Source organism: Mustela putorius, unplaced genomic scaffold, assembly GCF_011764305.1.
Source record: "Mustela putorius furo isolate JIRA1106 unplaced genomic scaffold, ASM1176430v1.1 tig00003987_pilon_pilon_pilon, whole genome shotgun sequence".
Lineage (NCBI taxonomy): Eukaryota > Metazoa > Chordata > Mammalia > Carnivora > Mustelidae > Mustela > Mustela putorius.
In genome coordinates, this window is record NW_025422126.1 from 8,337,842 (window position 1) to 8,357,041 (window position 19,200).

Below are 19,200 nucleotides of genomic sequence, written 5' to 3' on the forward strand. Positions count from 1 at the left end.
GAAATACCCATATATAGATACTTCATTTACCACAAAGGTGGTAATGGCAGAAAAACGGAGAAAGGACATTCTTTTCAATAAATGCTGCTGGACATTTGGATTTCCATATACCCAAGCAACATACACACACATCAATCCCATGTGTAAAAAGCAAATAATAAAGTTTCTAGTAATAATGCAGCAAAATGTCTTAGTGAGTTCAAGGTAGGCAAACCCTTCTTACATCAGATAAGAAAAGCCCCCAAAAAAATGAAAAAATTGTCAAATTGGGCTATATTAAGAAATTCTTTTCATCGAAATACAACACTAAGGGAATAAAAGTACGTGGGTGGGGGATAGTGGGAGGGACTAAATAGGAAGAAGATATTTGAAAACACATATAACCATTAAAGCCATTAAAGAACTTGTACTGGAATATAAAGAATTCACACAAAACAATAAGGAAAAAGAAAAATATGCAAGAAACATCAATCGACATTACCTAAAAAAATATCCAAATGGCCAATTAAGTATATTAAAATTGTTCCACTTCATCAGAAATCGAAGGACTACAAATTAAGGCCACAACGATATACCACACACATCCACAGAACTGTCAAATGAAAAAGATCAACAATTTCGACTGTTGGCAAATATGTGGAATTGGAATTCTCACAGCGCCAATGGTGGGGGGGGGGCGGTTCTAAATTGGTACTACCACTTTGAAAAAGTTGGCTCAGGGAGTGCCTGGGTGACTCGGTTAAGTGACTGCCTTCAGCTCAGGTCATGATCCCAGGGTCCTAGGACTTTCTGCTCTGCAGGGAACCTGCTTCTCCCTCTCCCTCTGCCCCTCCAGCTTGTACGCTCTGGCTCACTAACTCTCTGTCTCTTAAATAAATAAAATCTTAAAAAAAAAAAGACATAAAAAAGTTGGCTCAGTAATTTCACTCTGGGGTATACAGAATATAGAAATGTAAGACATACATACCAAGAGACCTGTACAAAATGTTCATGGCACTACTTCCTATAGTAGTTAAAAAGTGGAGACAGCCTAAATGTCCATCAATAATGGAATGGGTATGGGGCGCCTAGGTGGCTCAGTGGGTTAAAGCCTCTGCCTTCAGCTCAGGTCATGATCCCAGGGTCCTGGGATCAAGCCCCACATCGGGCTCTCTGCTCATCAGGGAGCCTGCTTCCTCCTCTCTCTGACTGCCTCTCTGCCTACTTGTAATCTCTGTCTGTCAAATAAATAAATAAAATCTTTAAAATAATAATAATAATAATAATGGAATGGGTAAATAAATGTGTATATTCATACCATGAAACCTTATACTGTGGTGAAAATGAATAAACTATAGCTACCATCAATAATATGAATGAATAACAATATAGGTAGAATTTTGAGCAAAAGCCACACATAAAAGATTTACACTATATTCCTTAATTACATTAAGTTTAAAAAAAAGATAAAAATAAATTGTATTTAGGAGTATAGGCTTAATGGTAAAAAGTAAAAGAAAGATAGTTATTACCCTGAAAGTGAGGACACTGGTGGTTATCTTTTGGGCACAATCTAAATCATTAGAGGGTAGTTTGAAGAGGCTTACGAGAGGCTGATAATATTCCATTTCTTAACCTGGATGGTAGTTACACATTGTGTTCACAGTATGAGCAATATGCTATGTGACATTTTTCTACCTGTTTTTCTCTATGTGTTGTATTTCACAATAAAATTTTTTAAATGTGGTAGCTCAGTCAGTTAAGCACCCTACTCTTGATTTCAGCTCAGGTCATGATCTCAGGGTCCTAAGATTGAGCCCTGCATTGGGCTCTGCACTATGCACGCATGGAGTCTGCTTAGGATTCTCTCTCTCCCTCTGCTTCTGCTATACCAGCTCCACTCCTGCTCACCATGCTCTTGCTCTCTAAATAAATAAATAAAATGAAATAAAACAAAATGTTACTTGGATTACTGAGGTTAACTGGGGAAACAAAAGATATTTTGACATCAGGAGAAGGAAAAATGAAGCGAGAGAAATTGGTGTGGGAGACAAACCATGAGAGACCACGAACTGAGAAACAAATGGATAGTTTTAGGGGCGCCTGGGTGGCTCAGTGGGTTAAGCCGCTGCCTTCGGCTCGGGTCATGATCTCAGGATCCTGGGATCGAGTCCCGCATCGGGCTCTCTGCTCAGCGGGGAGCCTGCTTCCTCCTCTCTCTCTCTCTGCCTGCGTCTTTGCCTACTTGTGATCGCTCTCTGTCAAATAAATAAATAAAAATCTTAAAAAAAAAAAAAAAAAGAAACAAATGGATAGTTTTAGAAGGGAGAGGGTAGGGGGATGCGTGAGCCTGGTGATGGGTATGAAGGAGGGCACGGAGGGTACGGATTGCACAGAGCATTGGGTGTTATACGCAAACAATGAGTCACGGAACACTACATCAAAAACTAATGATGGTGACTAACATAACAAAAATTTTTTAAAAAGTAAAATCAACAAGACTCAGTGAAGAAGGAAATAGGAGAAGAAAAGGTAAAGGATCTTTCTCAGGTTTCTGATTTAAGGGTCTATATCAATAATGGGACAACTTCCCAAGATAAGGTAGACTGGAGAATGAAGGGAGATCCTAAATTCAGTTTTGAATATAAAAGGAAAAGTCAATTATTTTATGGACTTCAAATTATTGAAGTGTCAAAGAAACAGGTCTTTCTGAGATAATGGACTAGTCAAATCCTAGTAAAAAATAACCTGCAGTAAGAGAGGACAAGAAAAGAGCTATATAGCCTTTCAATGGTATGAAATGGAGTCACAGACCTCCAAACACAAGAGAGCTAAAGAGAAAGCAGAAGTACTGGGCCTAGCAGACAAGAGGAGGCAAGAATGGCACAAAAAAGAAAACAGTATCTGACCTAGTAACACTCCTGATCAATCTGGATACGTTACCCAAGTTCTTCTACTTTCTGAAATTATCCCCTGGTACCCTCAACACCTAAGCTTAAAACAAACTGCCTCCAGGGAAGCCCTCTCTAATAACTGCTCTTCTCACCATCAAAATCACCCTGATTCAGGCTTTCATCACCTTGCTTCATATTTATCAGTCTCCTTGTTGGTCACCCTAACACCCATTTTCCCATCATCCAATTCCTCCACTCTCCATCCTATTTCCAGAGTGACATTTCTACAACAAAACCTACAAGATAAAATAGAGGCCCTCCATGATTTCTAGTCTTATCTCTTAAAGAACTTTCGATTTAAAATCTATACCAGCTGCTTGCATTTCTTCTAATGTGACAGGCTATCTCACATCTCCATGTGTTTGCTTACAATTGCTCTTTCTTTCTAAAACGCCTTTCTTTCCTCCTGTTTTCCAGCTGGCCCAAATCTGTTTTAGAAGACTCATCTCAATGATCACTCTACTCTTTAACGCCATTCTAGTCCCCTGCTCCCAAGTCACACTGACTACCCTCTTTTTAAGGTCACATCGTAACCTGTCCCAGATTTCACAGCACCTACAACACTGTATTGTAATTATCAATTTATTGTGTCTGTATCTACCCAACTAGATTCAGATCAGGGATCACATTATCTCTTATATCCAACACTAGCACAAGGCCTGGCACAGAGTTAGTATTCAGGTTTCAAGAAAATTAAAAAAAACGAAGAAATGAATAACCTTACCCCTTACTATCTATTTACTACATACATTATTTGGTCTACCAGCTATACTACTAGCCCCATAATGACAAGGAACATGTCTCACAGTTCTACATCCTCCACAGCAACTAGCAGAGTAGCATAAGTGAAGAACCCGTCATGTCAAGGAAGTTCAGATACTGCTGCCTGACCAAAAAAAATCTGGAGGAGAAGCAAAAGCCCAAGTAGCTTATCTACTAAAATATAAGAGACCACATTTATGGATAACAAACCAAAGAATAAAAAGTGCTACGGTCATCAATCTAGAACTGGACACATTTGGGATCTGTCCTCATTTTTTTTGTGGCTAGAATGTGCTAGATTAATGCAAGCAGCATGGCCTGGTTAGAGAGCCTAGGGTATGACATCACAATACCAATTTCATTTTTTCTTTTAGACATGATAATGGTATTGTGGTTATATCTCTTAAAAGAGTACCGTTTAGAGATAAAAACTGAAATTTATGAACATAATGACACAATGCCAGGGAGAATCTGGTGGAGAGGGTTAAGAGTGGAGGAAGTAGAAATGGACAGTTGGGTGGGGGCATGGCCATTCAGCAGTGGTAACTGCTGAAACTGGATAATGGGTGCATGGGAATTAATGAAACCATTCCCTCTACTCGTACATATATCTGAAATGTTTCACGACAAAAGTTTAAAAAAAAACAAAACAACCTAGATCAAATCCAGACCTTCCATACTTAGCTGGGTCACCCTGAAAATTAAACTGCTCTAAACTTAGTTCCCTTTTTTCTTTTAAACATTTTATTTATTTATCTGACAGAAAGAGAGAGAGAGTGGACAAGCAAGGGGAGCCACAGGGAAAGGGAGAAACAAGCTCCCCACTGAGCAGGGAGCCCCACGTGAGGCTTAATCCCAGGACCTTGGAATCATGACCTGAACCCGAAGGAAGACACTTAACCAACTGAGCCACCCAGGGCCCCTCCTTAGTTCCTTACCTGGATTACATAAATAACAATGGATTACATAAATAACAATGGTGGTGTCATCAGGATTAAAAATATTACATGCAGAAAGAGCTTTATAAACTCCAACAAGCTATATAAATGTTAACTGTTCTTAGAAGTATTATTACAGGAAAAAAAAGAAGTATTATTACAGATGATTATGGGAAACAGAGTTATATTATCATATAATAGGTGGATATTGCTAAGAAAAGAGTAACTAAAAATAGATTACTAAGTGTCTGAAAACTTGAGAACAGAAACCCTGATGATATTTATGTAAAACATGCATTTATTAACCCCCCCACATTGTTCCAGGGACCTTGACAGGAACTGGGACAGAGATAAACAGATTTAGAATTTGGAGTCCCTGAATTTAAGGGCTTAATGTCTAAAGGAGAGAGACATATGGCAAACACTGGTTATACTAAGAGCTAATAAATATGCTAACAGGTCCGTCCAGGGCCCAGAAAAAATGCCTGATATGTAATAAACACTCATTAACTGAGTAAAAAGTCTCACAAAAGCATAAGCTCACTCATTCAACAAATATTAATTTTACCACACACTGTTCTTGGTACCACAGATTCATCAATAAAAAAAAAAAAAAAAAATCCCTGCTTAAGAGAGGCTTACATTCCAGCATAGGGAAATAGACAAGGTACCAAATAAATGAAAAATTATATAAAATACAAGAAGATGGGGGTGCCTGCGTGGCTCAGTTGGACACTTGATTTTGGCTCAGGTCATGGTCTCAGGGTCGTGACCTCAAGCCCCATGTCATGATCCCTGGTCAGCACAGGGTCTGCTTATATTTTAGTAGATAAGCTACTTGGGCTACAGGGTCTGCTTGAGGATTTTTCACCCTCTCCCTCTTTCCCTCCTCTTGCACACACAGGCACATATGTGCTCTCTCTCAAATAGACACATCTTAAAAAAAAAAAAAGAATATGAGAATATGCTAAGTGCAATGGAGAAAACAAAATCAAGGAAGGGAGCTAGAAGGTTCTAGGGTGGAACAGGCAGTTTCAATTTTAAATATAGGGACAAAAAAAAGGCCTTAATGAAAAAATGACATTTGAGCTATGACTTGAACAAAGTGTGGGAAGTAGACATATGAACATCTGAAGGAAGTGTTCTAGGGGAAAGGAAACATAAGTGGAAAGACTCTGAGGAAGGAATATGCTTGACAGAGAAAGTGGCAGACCAGATCACAGGGCAGTGGGAGGAAGATAGAGGAAAACAGACTGGGAGAACTACATGTGAAAAGAGATGGATTTCTGAAAATCCACACGATCTTTGGAAAACTATAAGCATTTCTGATTAAGCTAGAATATTATATGTGTAAAGGAAAACACCCTTTATGTCATATTTAAAAGATTTAAATAAACATAGTTTACAGAAAGAAGAGAGATTGAAAAGAAAAAGAAGCTTTTGCAAGGGAAAACCTGAAGACATTACATGCATCCTGACAGATGCAAAAGGAAATACAAATCGTCATCTACAAAGTATTCTTAAAAACTTCAAATATATGCTTAACCTGAACCTAACAGGGCCTATATTGTATACCTAACCTTCCGTTCCTAGTAAATAAAAGGGGTAGAGGAGCAAATTAACCTCCAAGGAAGTAAAATTCAAAAAAAGAGACATTTTATCAACTGACTGAGTTTATCAGGTCAATGTCACCAAAATAATAAAAATTGTTCTAGATTAAAAAATGACCAGGGACGCTTGGGTGGCTCAGTTGGTTTAGCGTCTGCCTTTAGCTCAGGTCATGATCCCAGGGTCCTAGGACTGAGCCCTGCATCGGCTCCTTGCTCAGCTGGGAGCTTGCTTCTCCCTCCCCCTCTGTCTGCTGTTCTCTCTCTGACAAATAAGTAAGTAAAATCTTAAAAAAATAATTTAAAAAAATTAAAAAGAACAAATGCCACGTGTGAATAGTGTTTGCATTTTTATTTGAATCAATCAACTATAAAAAAATATTTTGGAAATGAGAGAAATTAGAACACAAACTAGTTGTTAGAGTACATTAAGGAAATCTAGTTTAATCTGATGTGGTTACATGTTTTTTTTTAAGTCCCTTACTGAACTGTTTTGGGAAATATATTATACTTTAAAAAATTAAGGAAAGGGCATCTGTATGGCTCAGTCAGTTAAGTGACTGCCTTCAGCTCAGGTCATGATCCCAGGGTCCTGGGACCAAGCCCCACGTTGGGCTCCCTGCTCAGTGGAGAATCTGCTTCTCCCTCACCCTCTGCCTGCCACTCTGCCTACTTGTGCTCTCTCTCTCTCTCTTTCTCTCTTGTCAAATAATATTAAAATCTTCAAAAAAAACAAAAAACTTAAGAGGGAGCAAATCTGTCAAGATATCTGTTATGTGTTAAATCCTAGAAATGGGTGTTTGGGAGATCATTATAGTATTGTTCTGACTTGTCTAGGCTTAAAAATTTTCATACTAAAGTTTAAAACTTTGATTCACCCATGATTCAAATATTTGGAAATTTGTCTTTCCTTCTACTTCAGATCTTACTTACACAAACTGAAAAATAAACACATCTTGTGACTTTCATTTGTTTAAACTATTTCCTGCATTTAAATAGTCACAAACTGATGTTTTGTCTAACCCAGTAAAATACATGGAGAAATGAAATGCCACTACACAAAGGAAAAAAAAAAGTTAAAAAAAGAGGGCTATCGCAATTAGATATAAGGGCCTTGAATTAGGGCAGAAAGAGCAGGATGACAGGATGGTATTTCAGAGACAAAGCTGGTTACAGAGGGTCACAGCTCAAGTCCTCCTTTGTATGCCCACCACACTTGACATAACACAGGCAACAATACCCCAGCAGTATGTTCGCATCTGTCTCCATATACACTCTATGGATACCTTCTATATCTACACAGAGATGCAGCAAACTTCTAAGAAAAGGATTTGGATCTTTTTTTATCTCTGTATCTACAGTGCCTGGCATGTGGAAGACCCTCAGTAAAAGACTGCTGAATGAACACCTTCTTATTTATCTTGTGATACTAAGCTATTCTGTACACATGATATAATTCTTACACACACTCCCAACAGGTCCTCAAGACCGTCTTACCTTGTAATAATGTTCCAAGAGAATCCTGACTACTCCCTCCACGCTTTCTGCTTCAACAGGCTTCCTGGCAAACTGGAGTAGGTACTGCAAAGCATCTGCTGGGGAGGTTGCTTTACACAGATCTATGTGGAGTGCTGCAGATTTACTTGGTTTTGTCAATCGGAGTTTCTTGGTTGCAATTTCCTCCTGTTGTTGCTGCAAAGGAGCAGGCAAAGATAACACATGAAAACAAAGGGTCTGCAATTTTCACTTTGCCTCACTCCCTTATACCAGATAATGTACTTTTTTAAGGGAAAAGCAGTATTATGAACTGGGAAAAGGACACTGGATTGGAGACAGGCTGAGTCGCCATTTTGCTTTTCACTAGCTCCTACCACTGTGGCCTCGTCATTTCATTCCTCCAAGTCTCAATTTCTTTCTCTGTAAAGTAGGTCTACTAACATTTTGTTCTATCTCTCAGAACTGTTTTAGCTTTAGGGTTAAAAGGACACACAAAGGATCTGCTCCATTCTTTACTTAAAAGAAATCTCAAGTTTATAAATATGTTCAGACTGTGCTGAGGCATGCACCAGGCTCATCTTCCTTGGTGAGAAAACTGGAACTGATGGGAACTATCTACAGCTCACACTGAGTAAGTCTTCTCCTTACTCCAGATAACTACCCAAACCATTCTCCCTTCATTAAAAGAATGGTAGTATAAAAAAATTAATGCAGTCAAATAGCTCACAAACTATAGCCACTTAACAAATGTTTATTGAATGGTTATTCAGTGTTAGAACTTATCTCTAAGTTCCAGTTCTGCTATTATAAGTAAGTCATAATTCTTACTTTCATCATCTGTAAAATGGGAGTTATGACACTACTACCAGTCTTTCTCAACTAAGGATCCTCATCTGAAGTACAGGACACGCACAATTATTTGAGTAACTCTTTTCTCAATTCTCCCAAGGATGGTGCATAACTAGAAGCTTTCTAGATGCACTTGTTATGTATAATGGTGCCCAAAAAGTTCATGTAAAAGGGAACCTGTCCCTCCAAAGCTTAAGTCAGGCCCTGTGAGTAGGTACACAGAGCGTAATAAATAAAACAAATGTTTTAATCAAGAATTTTCCTTAACATCAGATGCATCATTTTGATATCCTGAGTAACCACCTCTTTACAAATTTACCTTTCTACAGAGAAAAGATTAGGGTTATTCTAGTCAGGAACAAAGTAGGGCATGATATAAAGGGACTGAGAATTTTGAAGTTAGAGAATTTGGGTTCAATAACCACTTACACGTGAGAGGAGGCCAGTCCTTCTTCTATAAAAGAGAATAAAATACCTATATCATACGGATGTTTGAGAAGTCTAAAGTACAATGTCTTTGTGTGAGCATACATATAAAAATAAGCACTAATATAATATCATCACTCTAAGGTAATGATTCATGCAGAATGAAGTGAAGAAATGAGCTCTTTTCTTAAAATCCTTACCCACTCAAATCCTATTCTACACCATTCAGCCTTCTGTGTTACTTGGGCTCCAATCAGGTCAAAACCTGAGAAAGATTTCTTTCCATATAGAATATGTAAGGGGGAAGACAAACCACTATCTGCTATCAGTCAGCCATCAATAACATTTTAGTGAGCCAGGACCTATGATCATCATCCATGGGTGACAGAGTAGTTAGATATGAGCTGGGGGCAAGGGTAGTGATAAACAGGTGACACATGAGAAGCCTGAGGACACAACATCCTGACTCTGTGGCTCTTAACATCTTGGCAAGGCTTCCAAAACCCTGGAGCTGACAGACCAAGAGCCACAGGTGTAGAACATGCAGCCCTCCTTTTCAACCTCTGCCCCAGGGTTTCATTATAATATACTTACATTGTGGTTTCAAATCCACCCCCTACACCCCACCCCCAACCCCGCCGACTCCTATGGGGAAAGATGGCCAGGACAGTTCTGGCAAGAACCTGGTAGAGCCAAAAACTCATTCTCACAACTGGTAGAAAGAGTCCCTTAGATGACTGGAAACAACCTCAGTAAGAGACCACCATAGCTATGACCCATAATCTATGCAAACACAAAAAGACACCCCTAGTTCCAATGCGGTAGCCACTCTGAGCCTGCACACTCTCCATTCTTGAGAGTGTACTATCCTTAATAAACTGTTTGTGCTTGCTACACTCTTTCTGACTGTCTTTATTTGAGCCTGGATCCTCACATAAATCTTTGTGGGAAATCCAAGAACCCAGACCTCCATTCATACAACTCAAGAGTCTCCTACACATAACAAAAGACACAGAGATGAACCAGGCATTATTTCTGTCGTTAAGGAGTCCAGACTGGTAGAGAGATATGTATACTGTGTGAAATTATTTAAGAAAAAACTCACAAAACTAAGTAGGGAGGATACAAGGGGAGGCTGGAAGGGGGGAACAGTGTCACTTTACAATTAGGGGGAAAACTGTGGATTATAGACCCTAACAGAAAAATCAACAAGAAAGAATCATCAATTACAGGCCCCAACACAGAAAGATGTACATTGCATCTCCTACAACAAATTAGCCACTCTTGGGGCTCCTGGGTGGCTCAGTGGGTTAAAGCCTCTGCCTTCAGCTCAGGTCATGATCCCAGGGTCTTGGGATTGAGTCCCACATCAGGCTCTCTGCTCAGCAGGGAGCCTGCTTCTCCATCTCTCTCTGCCTGCCTCTCTGCCTACTTGTGATCTGTCTGTCAAATAAATAAAATCTTTTTTAAAAAAAGTATTAAAAAAAAAAAAAGAAATTAGCCACTCCTGCAACTCAGCCAGTGAGAAACTCTCATCATCCTAGACTTTCCCTTCAAAACTCCCACCTTCTTCTCCATAAAATAAGGGTCCTCTTTTTTGTTTATTGGACTTGCCTGTGGTTTTGCCATGGCTTGCATGTCCTCAATTGCACATTCTGTTATTCCCAAATAATTACATTTTGGCTGGTAAAAGAACTATTTTTAAGGTTAACAACTGATAACACTGAGTGGTAAGTACAAATAGATGAGTACAAACAGAGTACTAGCCATGGAAGCAGAGGAGGAAGGGATGAAACTATTGCTGAAGTTTTAGATGGGTCCTGAAACAAAAATGGGAAAGCAAAAATAAAGAGAAAAATGACATGCACTCCATGTGAAAGAGAAAACAGGTCCAAGAGTCTGGAGAGGTGTAAACACATGGCATGCTGGACCAAGGGTGAGTATTCCTAGGTAGTGGGAACAGAAGAACTATGGGAAAAAAGGAAATAAAAATTGTGAATGTACAGAATGCCATCGAACTACACAGTTAAAAATGTTTAAAATGGGGGCACATGGGTGGGTCAGCCAGTTAAGCATCCAACTCTTTTAATTTCGGCCCAGGTCATGATTTCAGGGTGGTGAGATCAAGCCCTGCATTGGGCTCTATGCACAAAGAGTCTCTCTTCCCCCTCCCTCTGCCCTCCCTCACTCTTGAGCAAAAAAAAAAAAAAGTTTAAAATGGTAATATATGTATTTTACCACAATTATGAAAAAGAAAAATAAAAGTGAGCTGGGGAAACAGGCCCAGAAATTTCCAGAAAGCAAATCACGGAAGGAGCAGCTCTGTGAAATGTGAAAAACTTTCCTGAGGGGGCTCTGGTTAGCTCAGTTGGTGCAACAGGCAACTCTTGATTTCTGGGTTGTGAGCCTGAACCCCATGTTGGGTATAGAGATCATTTAAAAATTTAAAAATTTTAAAAAGAAAAACCTTCCTGAATGTTGACTCATTCCAAAAGGTCAAGAAAACGAATTTCACATAAAATGAAGCAACAAAAAAGTGCCAAGTTTAAATCTCAAAGTTATATTTAAGGGGGAAAAAAAAAAGCAATCTTCCCTACAGTCCGTGGAATATGCTATAAAAATGTGTCCACAAAACAGAAACGATAAGTAATAAGATAAGTGAAAACTTGTCAATACAATAATCTCTCTGTATTATAATCACCGGTATGCTTTTCTGTCTCTCCCACTAGGCTGTGAGCTCCTAAAGGACAAGGACCCTAAAGTGTATTGGACTTTGTAGCTCAACACCTTTCACTATACCTAATACATAGTAACCACTCAACAAACTCTTGCTGAAGGGATGAATGAAATACTTAAGAAGTTTCCTGCTGGATGGTCTAAATCCTGCTACACTAGAAGTCTGAGGACCTAGGGGTACTCTAGGGATCTAAGGATGCTTTTGACCTACTAGAATCAATTGGGGGCTTGTCAGAAATGCAAATTATTGCCTCCACCTCTCCCACCCCACTGAGTATAATCTACATTATACCAAGATCGCCAGGTGATTTGCATAAAAAGTCTAAGAAGCGACACAGGAGATAAATTGGGATCAACCTCTATTTTATAAAGAAACATCTATGAGGAGACACATGGAGAGTCACTGCTCTAACAGGGACTCGGACCACCTGTCCTTAACTCCAAAGGAGGGAAATAACTGCTCTCCTTTCTACGTAAGCTGTTCCACAAATGGAAACTTCTGCCCCTATACAGCCTGGAACCCTCACCTGCTTTAGCTGGGTCTTGAGAATTTCTACAGACTCTACCTCCAACCCCTTAGAGTTCTGCATACAACCAATGTGTCCCCGGGCGCTTTTTGGGGGGGGGGGGGTGGGAGGAGCTCCACCAGAATTTGACTCTGAATCCTCCCATCCCTCCAGAAGCTTTTGAGCCACATCTGTAGAACTTAGTGCTAACGTAACCAGAATAAACTGAGATAACGGATAAGACATCTTCATACATTGTAAAGAGCTTTCTATTCTAATAACTTTATTAAGTGTCAGACTGCACATATTAAAAATGACAACAGCAGCTGCAAACGAACACGCCCACTTAAGTGTAGTTTCGGAGAGCCTATCAAAGTAGTCGGCACTCAACCCAGGTTTGCGGCGCCTGTTTTGGCAAAGTGTCTGGAGCGTGGATAACCTTCCCCTCCCCGAACTAGTCCTAGGACCCTTCCTTCCATCAATTACCTGAACCACTTTAGTGAATTCCTCGTACACCCGCTTCTTTAGGTGCGCCGCCATGACTGCCCGCGTACCCTCTCAGCTTCCGTACTCGACGAGGGAGGCGGCGGGGGAGGAATCCGGAAAACTTGCCCGGGCCTGAGGAACTCGCCACTATCCCACAAGGCAGTGGAGTTCCGAGAAAGAGAGGCCGCTTCCTGCTGCTCCACTGCCCTTGCCGCGGTGCAGCAGAATTTGTCCTCCTACGCCTTGTGCGTCGGCGGAACGAAAATGAGGGCGCAGAGCGAGGGGGCGGGGCCTCTAGCAGGAGGTGACTGGACTGAAGAAGCAGATGAGCCAATGGCAGCCTTCGGAGGTTCGCTGGTGGACTCAGAGTGGTCGGGAGCCTAGCATCGGAGTGAGCGAAGGGAGGGCAAAGGTCAGAGGTGGGACGAGCCAGAGCTAGAGGCAAAACCCGGAGCAGCGGGAGGCGTTTCGGAGGAGAGACGAGCGGGAGCGGGCCCGCGGGCATTTTCGTCGTCTTTGGCTGTACCCGTTTGCTGCTTGTAGCGTTTTTGAGCTCTCTTTAAGGTTTAGCTGTGTGACACCCCTCTCCTGCCATGGGATTCTTTTTCCTGCTGTCTCACTCCAGTTGTTTGAAATCCATTTATTGTTAAGGAATCAGCCCTCCCTCACCCGCATCCCCATAGCTCCGGGTGAGAGGAAAGAGCCCTGAGGTCAAGGGTCAGGCACCCAAGCTTCAGACTTTGATTGGCACTTAATGAACAGAGTGCCTCCGCCAGCTGACCTGACTGAGGTGTCGTGACAGTGGAAGGGAATGATACAGAAACATTTGGCAGATGGAAGTGGATTAGTCGTATTGGTGAAACCCGCGGTCGAGTTTTTACTTCATGAAGCTTTAGCTGTTCATTGTTAAGGTCTTTCAGAAGCGCAGACGCGGGATACCGTGGCAGGTGCAGAACACCTCAACACCCAGAAAAACGGTCTTCACCCTAAAGCCCTACAGTGTCACTGGGAAGAGAGACGCCCAAACATAATCAGAGCTCAAGTGTCCTTGGATAACAGGAATGCGAGTCACAGAACTACTGACTTCCTCAGGATTGGGGGGTGGGGTGCAGAATAATGACCCCAAAATGTGCCATTTTGGTGTGGGGAGTATTTATAGCTGAAGACAGTCGGGGCGCAACAGGCTCAGAAGAGCTGTTCACCTTCCGCGTAACTTCCTGAAAGAATTTAGAGGGCCTGTTGCCTGAGAACGCTAATACCAAAGGTAATGTTTTATCAACACCTAATCTAGAGTCCGGCAAACGTTTGTTCACCAAACATTTGCTCTATCTTTCTGTGAATTGTCTTTCTCCACTTTCGGAAGAGGCACACCTCTTCCTCTTTTCCCGAGCTCAGGGTGGCGTAGAAGCCTCAAGTGCCTGTCTTTGGGCCTCATGACTTCGGGGTTCCTGTACCTAATGAAATGGTTTTGGGTTTTTTTTTCCCCCTCTTGTTCTGTCTTCTAATTATTAGACCAGCCAGAGAGACTAGAAGGGAAGAAAAGTTTTCCATCCTTGCAGTGCCTCATAGAAGTACTGAAGAAACAATTTTTGCTCTAGCTTTAAAAATAGTGATTTTTGGGGCGCCTGGGTGGCTCAAGTGGGTTAAAGCCTCTGCCTTCAACTCAGGTCATGATCTCACCGTCTTGGGATCGAGCCCCGCATTCGGCTCCCTTCTCACTGGGGAGCCTGCTTCCTCCTCTCTCTTTGCCTGCCTCTCTGCCTACTTGTGATCTGTCAAATAAATAAAGTCTTTTTAAAAAAAAATAGTGATTTTTAAAAAAATATATTTTGAGAGAGAGAGAGAGAGCTAGAGTTGGGGGGGGGGGTTACTGGAGGAGGGCCAGAGGAAGAGGGAGAGAATCCCAAGCACTCTCCATGCCCAGTGGGAAGCCAGACACCTGGCTTGATCTCAAGACTCTGAGATCATGACCTGAACAGAAATCAAGTCCCCTGGGGCCCCTGGGTGGCTCAGTGGATTAAGGCCTCTGTCTTCAGCTCAGGTCGTGATCACAGGGTCCTGGGATCAAGCCCCGCATCGGGCTCTCTGCTCAGTGAGGAGCCTGCTTCCTCCTTTCTCCTCTCTCTCCGCCTGCCTCTCTGCCTACTTGTGATCTCTGTCTGTCAAATAAATAAATAAAATCTTAAAAAAAAAAAAAAGAAATCAAGTCCCATGCCCCACAGACTGAGCCACTCCAGTGCCCCCCAAATAGTGAATTTTCCAGAAAGAAAGAAAGTCATCCCAGATCACAGAGACTACCACATGTACAAATGTGTCAGGTGAAATAAAAAGAACTTAGAAACTGTGCCTTTAGTAAATATTAGCAGCTACTGTCATTACCATATTCTATCAAATCTAAGCTGCAATTGCGAAACAAACCATTATTTTATGTGACATATATAAAAATTAAGAAAATAGTTAAGAAATTAGGAGAATTGGGGCACCTGGGTGGCTCAGTGGGTTAAAGCCTCTGCCTTCCGCTCAGGTCATGATTCAGGGTTCTGGGATAGAGCCCCAAATCGGGCTCTCTGCTCAGTGGGGAGCCTGCTTCTCCCCCTCTCTCTGTCTGCCTCTCTTCCTACTTGTGATCTCTCTCTCTGTCAAATAAATTAAAAAATCTTAAAAAATTAAAAAAAAAGAAAACTCACTTTTAAAAAAGGAAATTAGGAGAATTGAGAAATTAAGAATTAAGAAAAAAAAAACCTAAAATTAAAACCAGTGGTTTCTTATTGCTTAGATTTGTTATGTATATTTACTGAAGGAGCTCTTTTAAACTGACTTACACATATTTATATCCTTTGTCATATACTGCTGTATTTCCCTGCCTCTCTGTGCACATTAAAACTTTTCATTTCAATGCTAATTACAGGGTAATCTCTTCAAAGAGTCATTAAATGGCAATCAAAGACAACAGATGTCTTAAGATGTATCCTGATTTCAGAGATGTTGAATGTGCATCTAAGCATCAATTATAAAAAGTACTAACATAGTTATTGTTACATATAGCTGCAGGGGGGAGTTTGGTACACTTAGAAAATGAAAGAAAATTCATGGGGCACCTGGGTCGCTCAGTTGGTTAAGCACCTGCCTTTAGGTTGTGATCCCAGGGTCCTGGGATCTTGCCCCAAGTTGGGCTCCTGCTAAGTGGGGAGTCTGCTTGCCCCTCTCCCTCAGCCCCCCTCACCCTGTCTGTGCTATCCCACACATGGTCTCTCTCAAATTTTTAAAAATGAAAGAAAATTCAGTTTATATTGAGAGTAAACTGCATACAGGGAGAAACTAGGGCTGGACGGGTATACAAACAAGAGTATTCTGCGTTCTTTAATGTTCAAATAAAAAGCTGTCTTAATTGGATTGGTGATATTTTCATTTGACCTTCATTATTGCACTTGGAGATAGAATGAAGCACCCCAGTGAATCCCTTGAGCTTCAAACAGAGTCTTCCTTGTCCCAATTGTATAGCAGCAACCCAATTTCCCCTTAGAAATTGGGGTTACTCAGACTGGTATAATAACCCCTTCTCTGCCTGTTGGCTCAGCAAAAAGAGCTCCAAATGACCAGGGGGCAGTCTCATTAGTGCTATAATGTAATGGAACAAAGACAGTGTTCTTAGTGGAACTGTCCCTCCCTTGGGGACTAAATACTCCAAACCCTCTGAACACAAGAATTCATAAATGAATTATTAGGTGTAAAAGTGACAAGAACCAGTCTTACCTCTTCTCCCTAGTCCCCAGACCTATGTAGTCTAACTGTGGGAACAATGGTGCTATATTTTAGCTATTGCCATAAGGTATATACCACAGATCTGTAAAACAGCACCCCAGGGGGCGCCTGGGTGGCTCAGTGGGTTAAAGCCTCTGCCTTCGGCTTAGGTCATGATCCCAGGGTCCTGGGATCAAGCCCCCCTTCGGGCTCTCTGCTTGGCAGGGAGCCTGCTTCCTCTCTCTCTTCCTGCCTCTCTGCCTACTTGTGATCTCTGTCTGTCAAATAAATAAATAAAATCTTTAAGAAAAAAACCAAAAAACAGCACCCCAGACTCACAATATGTTGTCTTTTGGCTAGTCCCGTGAGTCTGCAAAAGGCCATACACCGTTTTTATCATAGCAGCAACCTCTGGCTGTTGGGGTACCTAGCAAGACCAAGCAAGAGTTTCTTCACTATAATTCTTTCATCACAAAATAAACTCCGTAGGGTGTGCCTGGGTGGCTCACTCAGTTAAGCTTCTGACTCGGTTTTGGTTCAGGTCATGATCTCAGGGTCATGAGATTGAGCCCCAGGTGGGACTCCATGCTCAGAATGGAGTGTGCTTCAGGATTCTCTCCCTCTGCCCCTTCGCCATTTGCATGTTCATAGGCACGCTCTCTCTCTTAAATAAATAAATAATTTTATAAAAATAATCCCCTTAGGGGCGCCTGGGTGGCTCAGTGGGTTAAGCCACTGCCTTCGGCTCGGGTCATGATCTCAGGGTCCTGGGATCGAGCCCCGCATCGGGCTCTCTGCTCAGCACAGAGCCTGCTTCCTCCTCTCTCTCTCTCTGCCTGCCTCTCTGCCTACTTGTGATCTCTGTCTGTCAAATAAATAAAATCTTTAAAAAAATATAATCTCCTTAGTCCAAAGCAATGTATGAAATACCATGAAAATACACAAGGTATCCATACATAGCAGAGCTGAGGAAAACACTGCAGTTAGGTGTATTAGTCAGGGCTCTCCAGGGAAATAGAAGCATAGAAGATAGGTAGGTCGGTAGGTAGATAGATAGATATTAAACTCCTATAACAGACCAAGTGGCTTATAAACAGCAGAAATTTATTTCTCACAGTTCTGGAGGCTGGGAAGTCCAAGATCAAGGTGCAGAGAGATTTACTGTCAGGCGGAAGCTCACTTCCCAGTTGGTACACCGCTGCTCACTGAGTCCTCACATGACCCAAGAGGCAAGGGAGCTTTCTAGGGTCTCTTATAAGACACTAATCCCATTCATTAGGATTCTACCTCATGACCTAGTTACCTCCCAAAGGCCCCACCTTTGTATTAACATGGCTTTGAGGGTTAGGATTTCAACTTGTGAATTTGGGGCAGGGTCGGGGGTGGTGGTGAAGACTCACAAATCCAGTCTATAGCAGTAGGAAAAGCAAATATGAATCTGGAATATCTATCAATTCCTGTGGGATAAATTACTGCTTCTTCCCTTATGGAAAGGATCCAGTGTGTGGTAGAATGATTGCAAAATTGGCCTGATGCTCCCCCTCTCTGTATGTATGCCTCTTGAAATGCAACTTTGAAGCTACTTCCATTAAGAGATGGAATTTGTGTCTCCATCCTTTGAATTAGGCTGGTTTCATGACTAGCCAATAGAAAATGGCAGAAGGGACAGCGTGACAGTTTTCTATCTAGGCCTCAGGTCCATCTACATACACATTCTCCAGACATTTTGTTTGATTTTGGAACCCTACCATTGCCGTGAGAATCATTCCAACCTATACTGCTGGATATTGGGTGACCAGATAAAACAAACCAAGTGACCAAGCTGAGGTCATCTTAAACCAGCCCACCCCAGCTGATCCACCATCTGACCACAGATGCATGAGGGAGCCCAACCAAGACCATAAGAATTGCCCAATCTGTGGTTTTGTGAGAAATAATTAATGATTATAGCCTTAAGGCATTAAGTTTGGAAATCAGAAAGTTGTCATGTGGTCAAACAGTCCCTAAGATGTAGATTTGCAATACTGGTTTCTGCTAGATTCAGCTGGTAAGAAGACAAGTCCAAATCGATTTAGATAGCTTATTGTTCACAGCATAGCAAGGCAGCATGAACCTCGTGTTTCCATTGGTTCCCTTTGCCCCCCAAGCACCATGGAGGTGATGCAGGTGAACACAATGCACACAATAGGTCTGTAACACAGATGAAGAACACCGAGTTTAGGAAACCATCAATCTCAAAAGGGGAATGCTAGCAAACTCACCCTCTGGAGAGAGACGTTATTATACTGGTCAGGAAACAAGTCTGCCTTCCAGCCCAGTGGAGACACTTTTTTTTTTTTTTTTTTTAACAAAGATTGTATTTATTTGAGAGACAGAGAGAGAGTACTAGAGCAGGGGGACAGGGAGAAACAGACTCCCTGCTGAGCAGGGAGCTGGACACGACACAGGGCTCAATGCCAGGACCCTGAGATCATGACCTGGGCCGAAGGCAGATGCTTAACTGACCAGCCATTTCGGCATCCCAGTAGGGGCTGTTTTTTTAATCATTCTGAAATAGCTCCAGGATTGAAGGGTGATGTCAGCTTTATTATTTTTTTTAATATTTTATTTATTTATTTTGACAGAGAGAGATCACAAGTAGGCAGAGAGCCAGGCAGAGAGAGAGAGGGAAGCAGGTTCCCCGCTGAGCAGAGAGCCCGATGTGGGGCTCGATCCCAGG

The 19,200-nt window shown here is 41.7% G+C and overlaps 1 protein-coding gene across 1 annotated transcript in view; it reads right to left on the reverse strand.

Annotated features, from left to right (window-relative positions):
• Positions 1-12,992, reverse strand: part of INTS4 (integrator complex subunit 4) — a 117,881-nt gene extending 104,889 nt beyond the window's left edge. The window contains exons 1-2 of the mRNA XM_045071316.1: positions 12,741-12,992; positions 7,738-7,932 (exon numbers count right to left, since the gene is read on the reverse strand). Coding sequence (XP_044927251.1) covers positions 7,738-7,932; positions 12,741-12,794 — 249 coding nt within the window. The 5' untranslated portion in view covers positions 12,795-12,992. The remainder of the gene's footprint in view (positions 1-7,737; positions 7,933-12,740) is intronic.
• Positions 12,993-19,200: the final 6,208 nt, after the last annotated feature.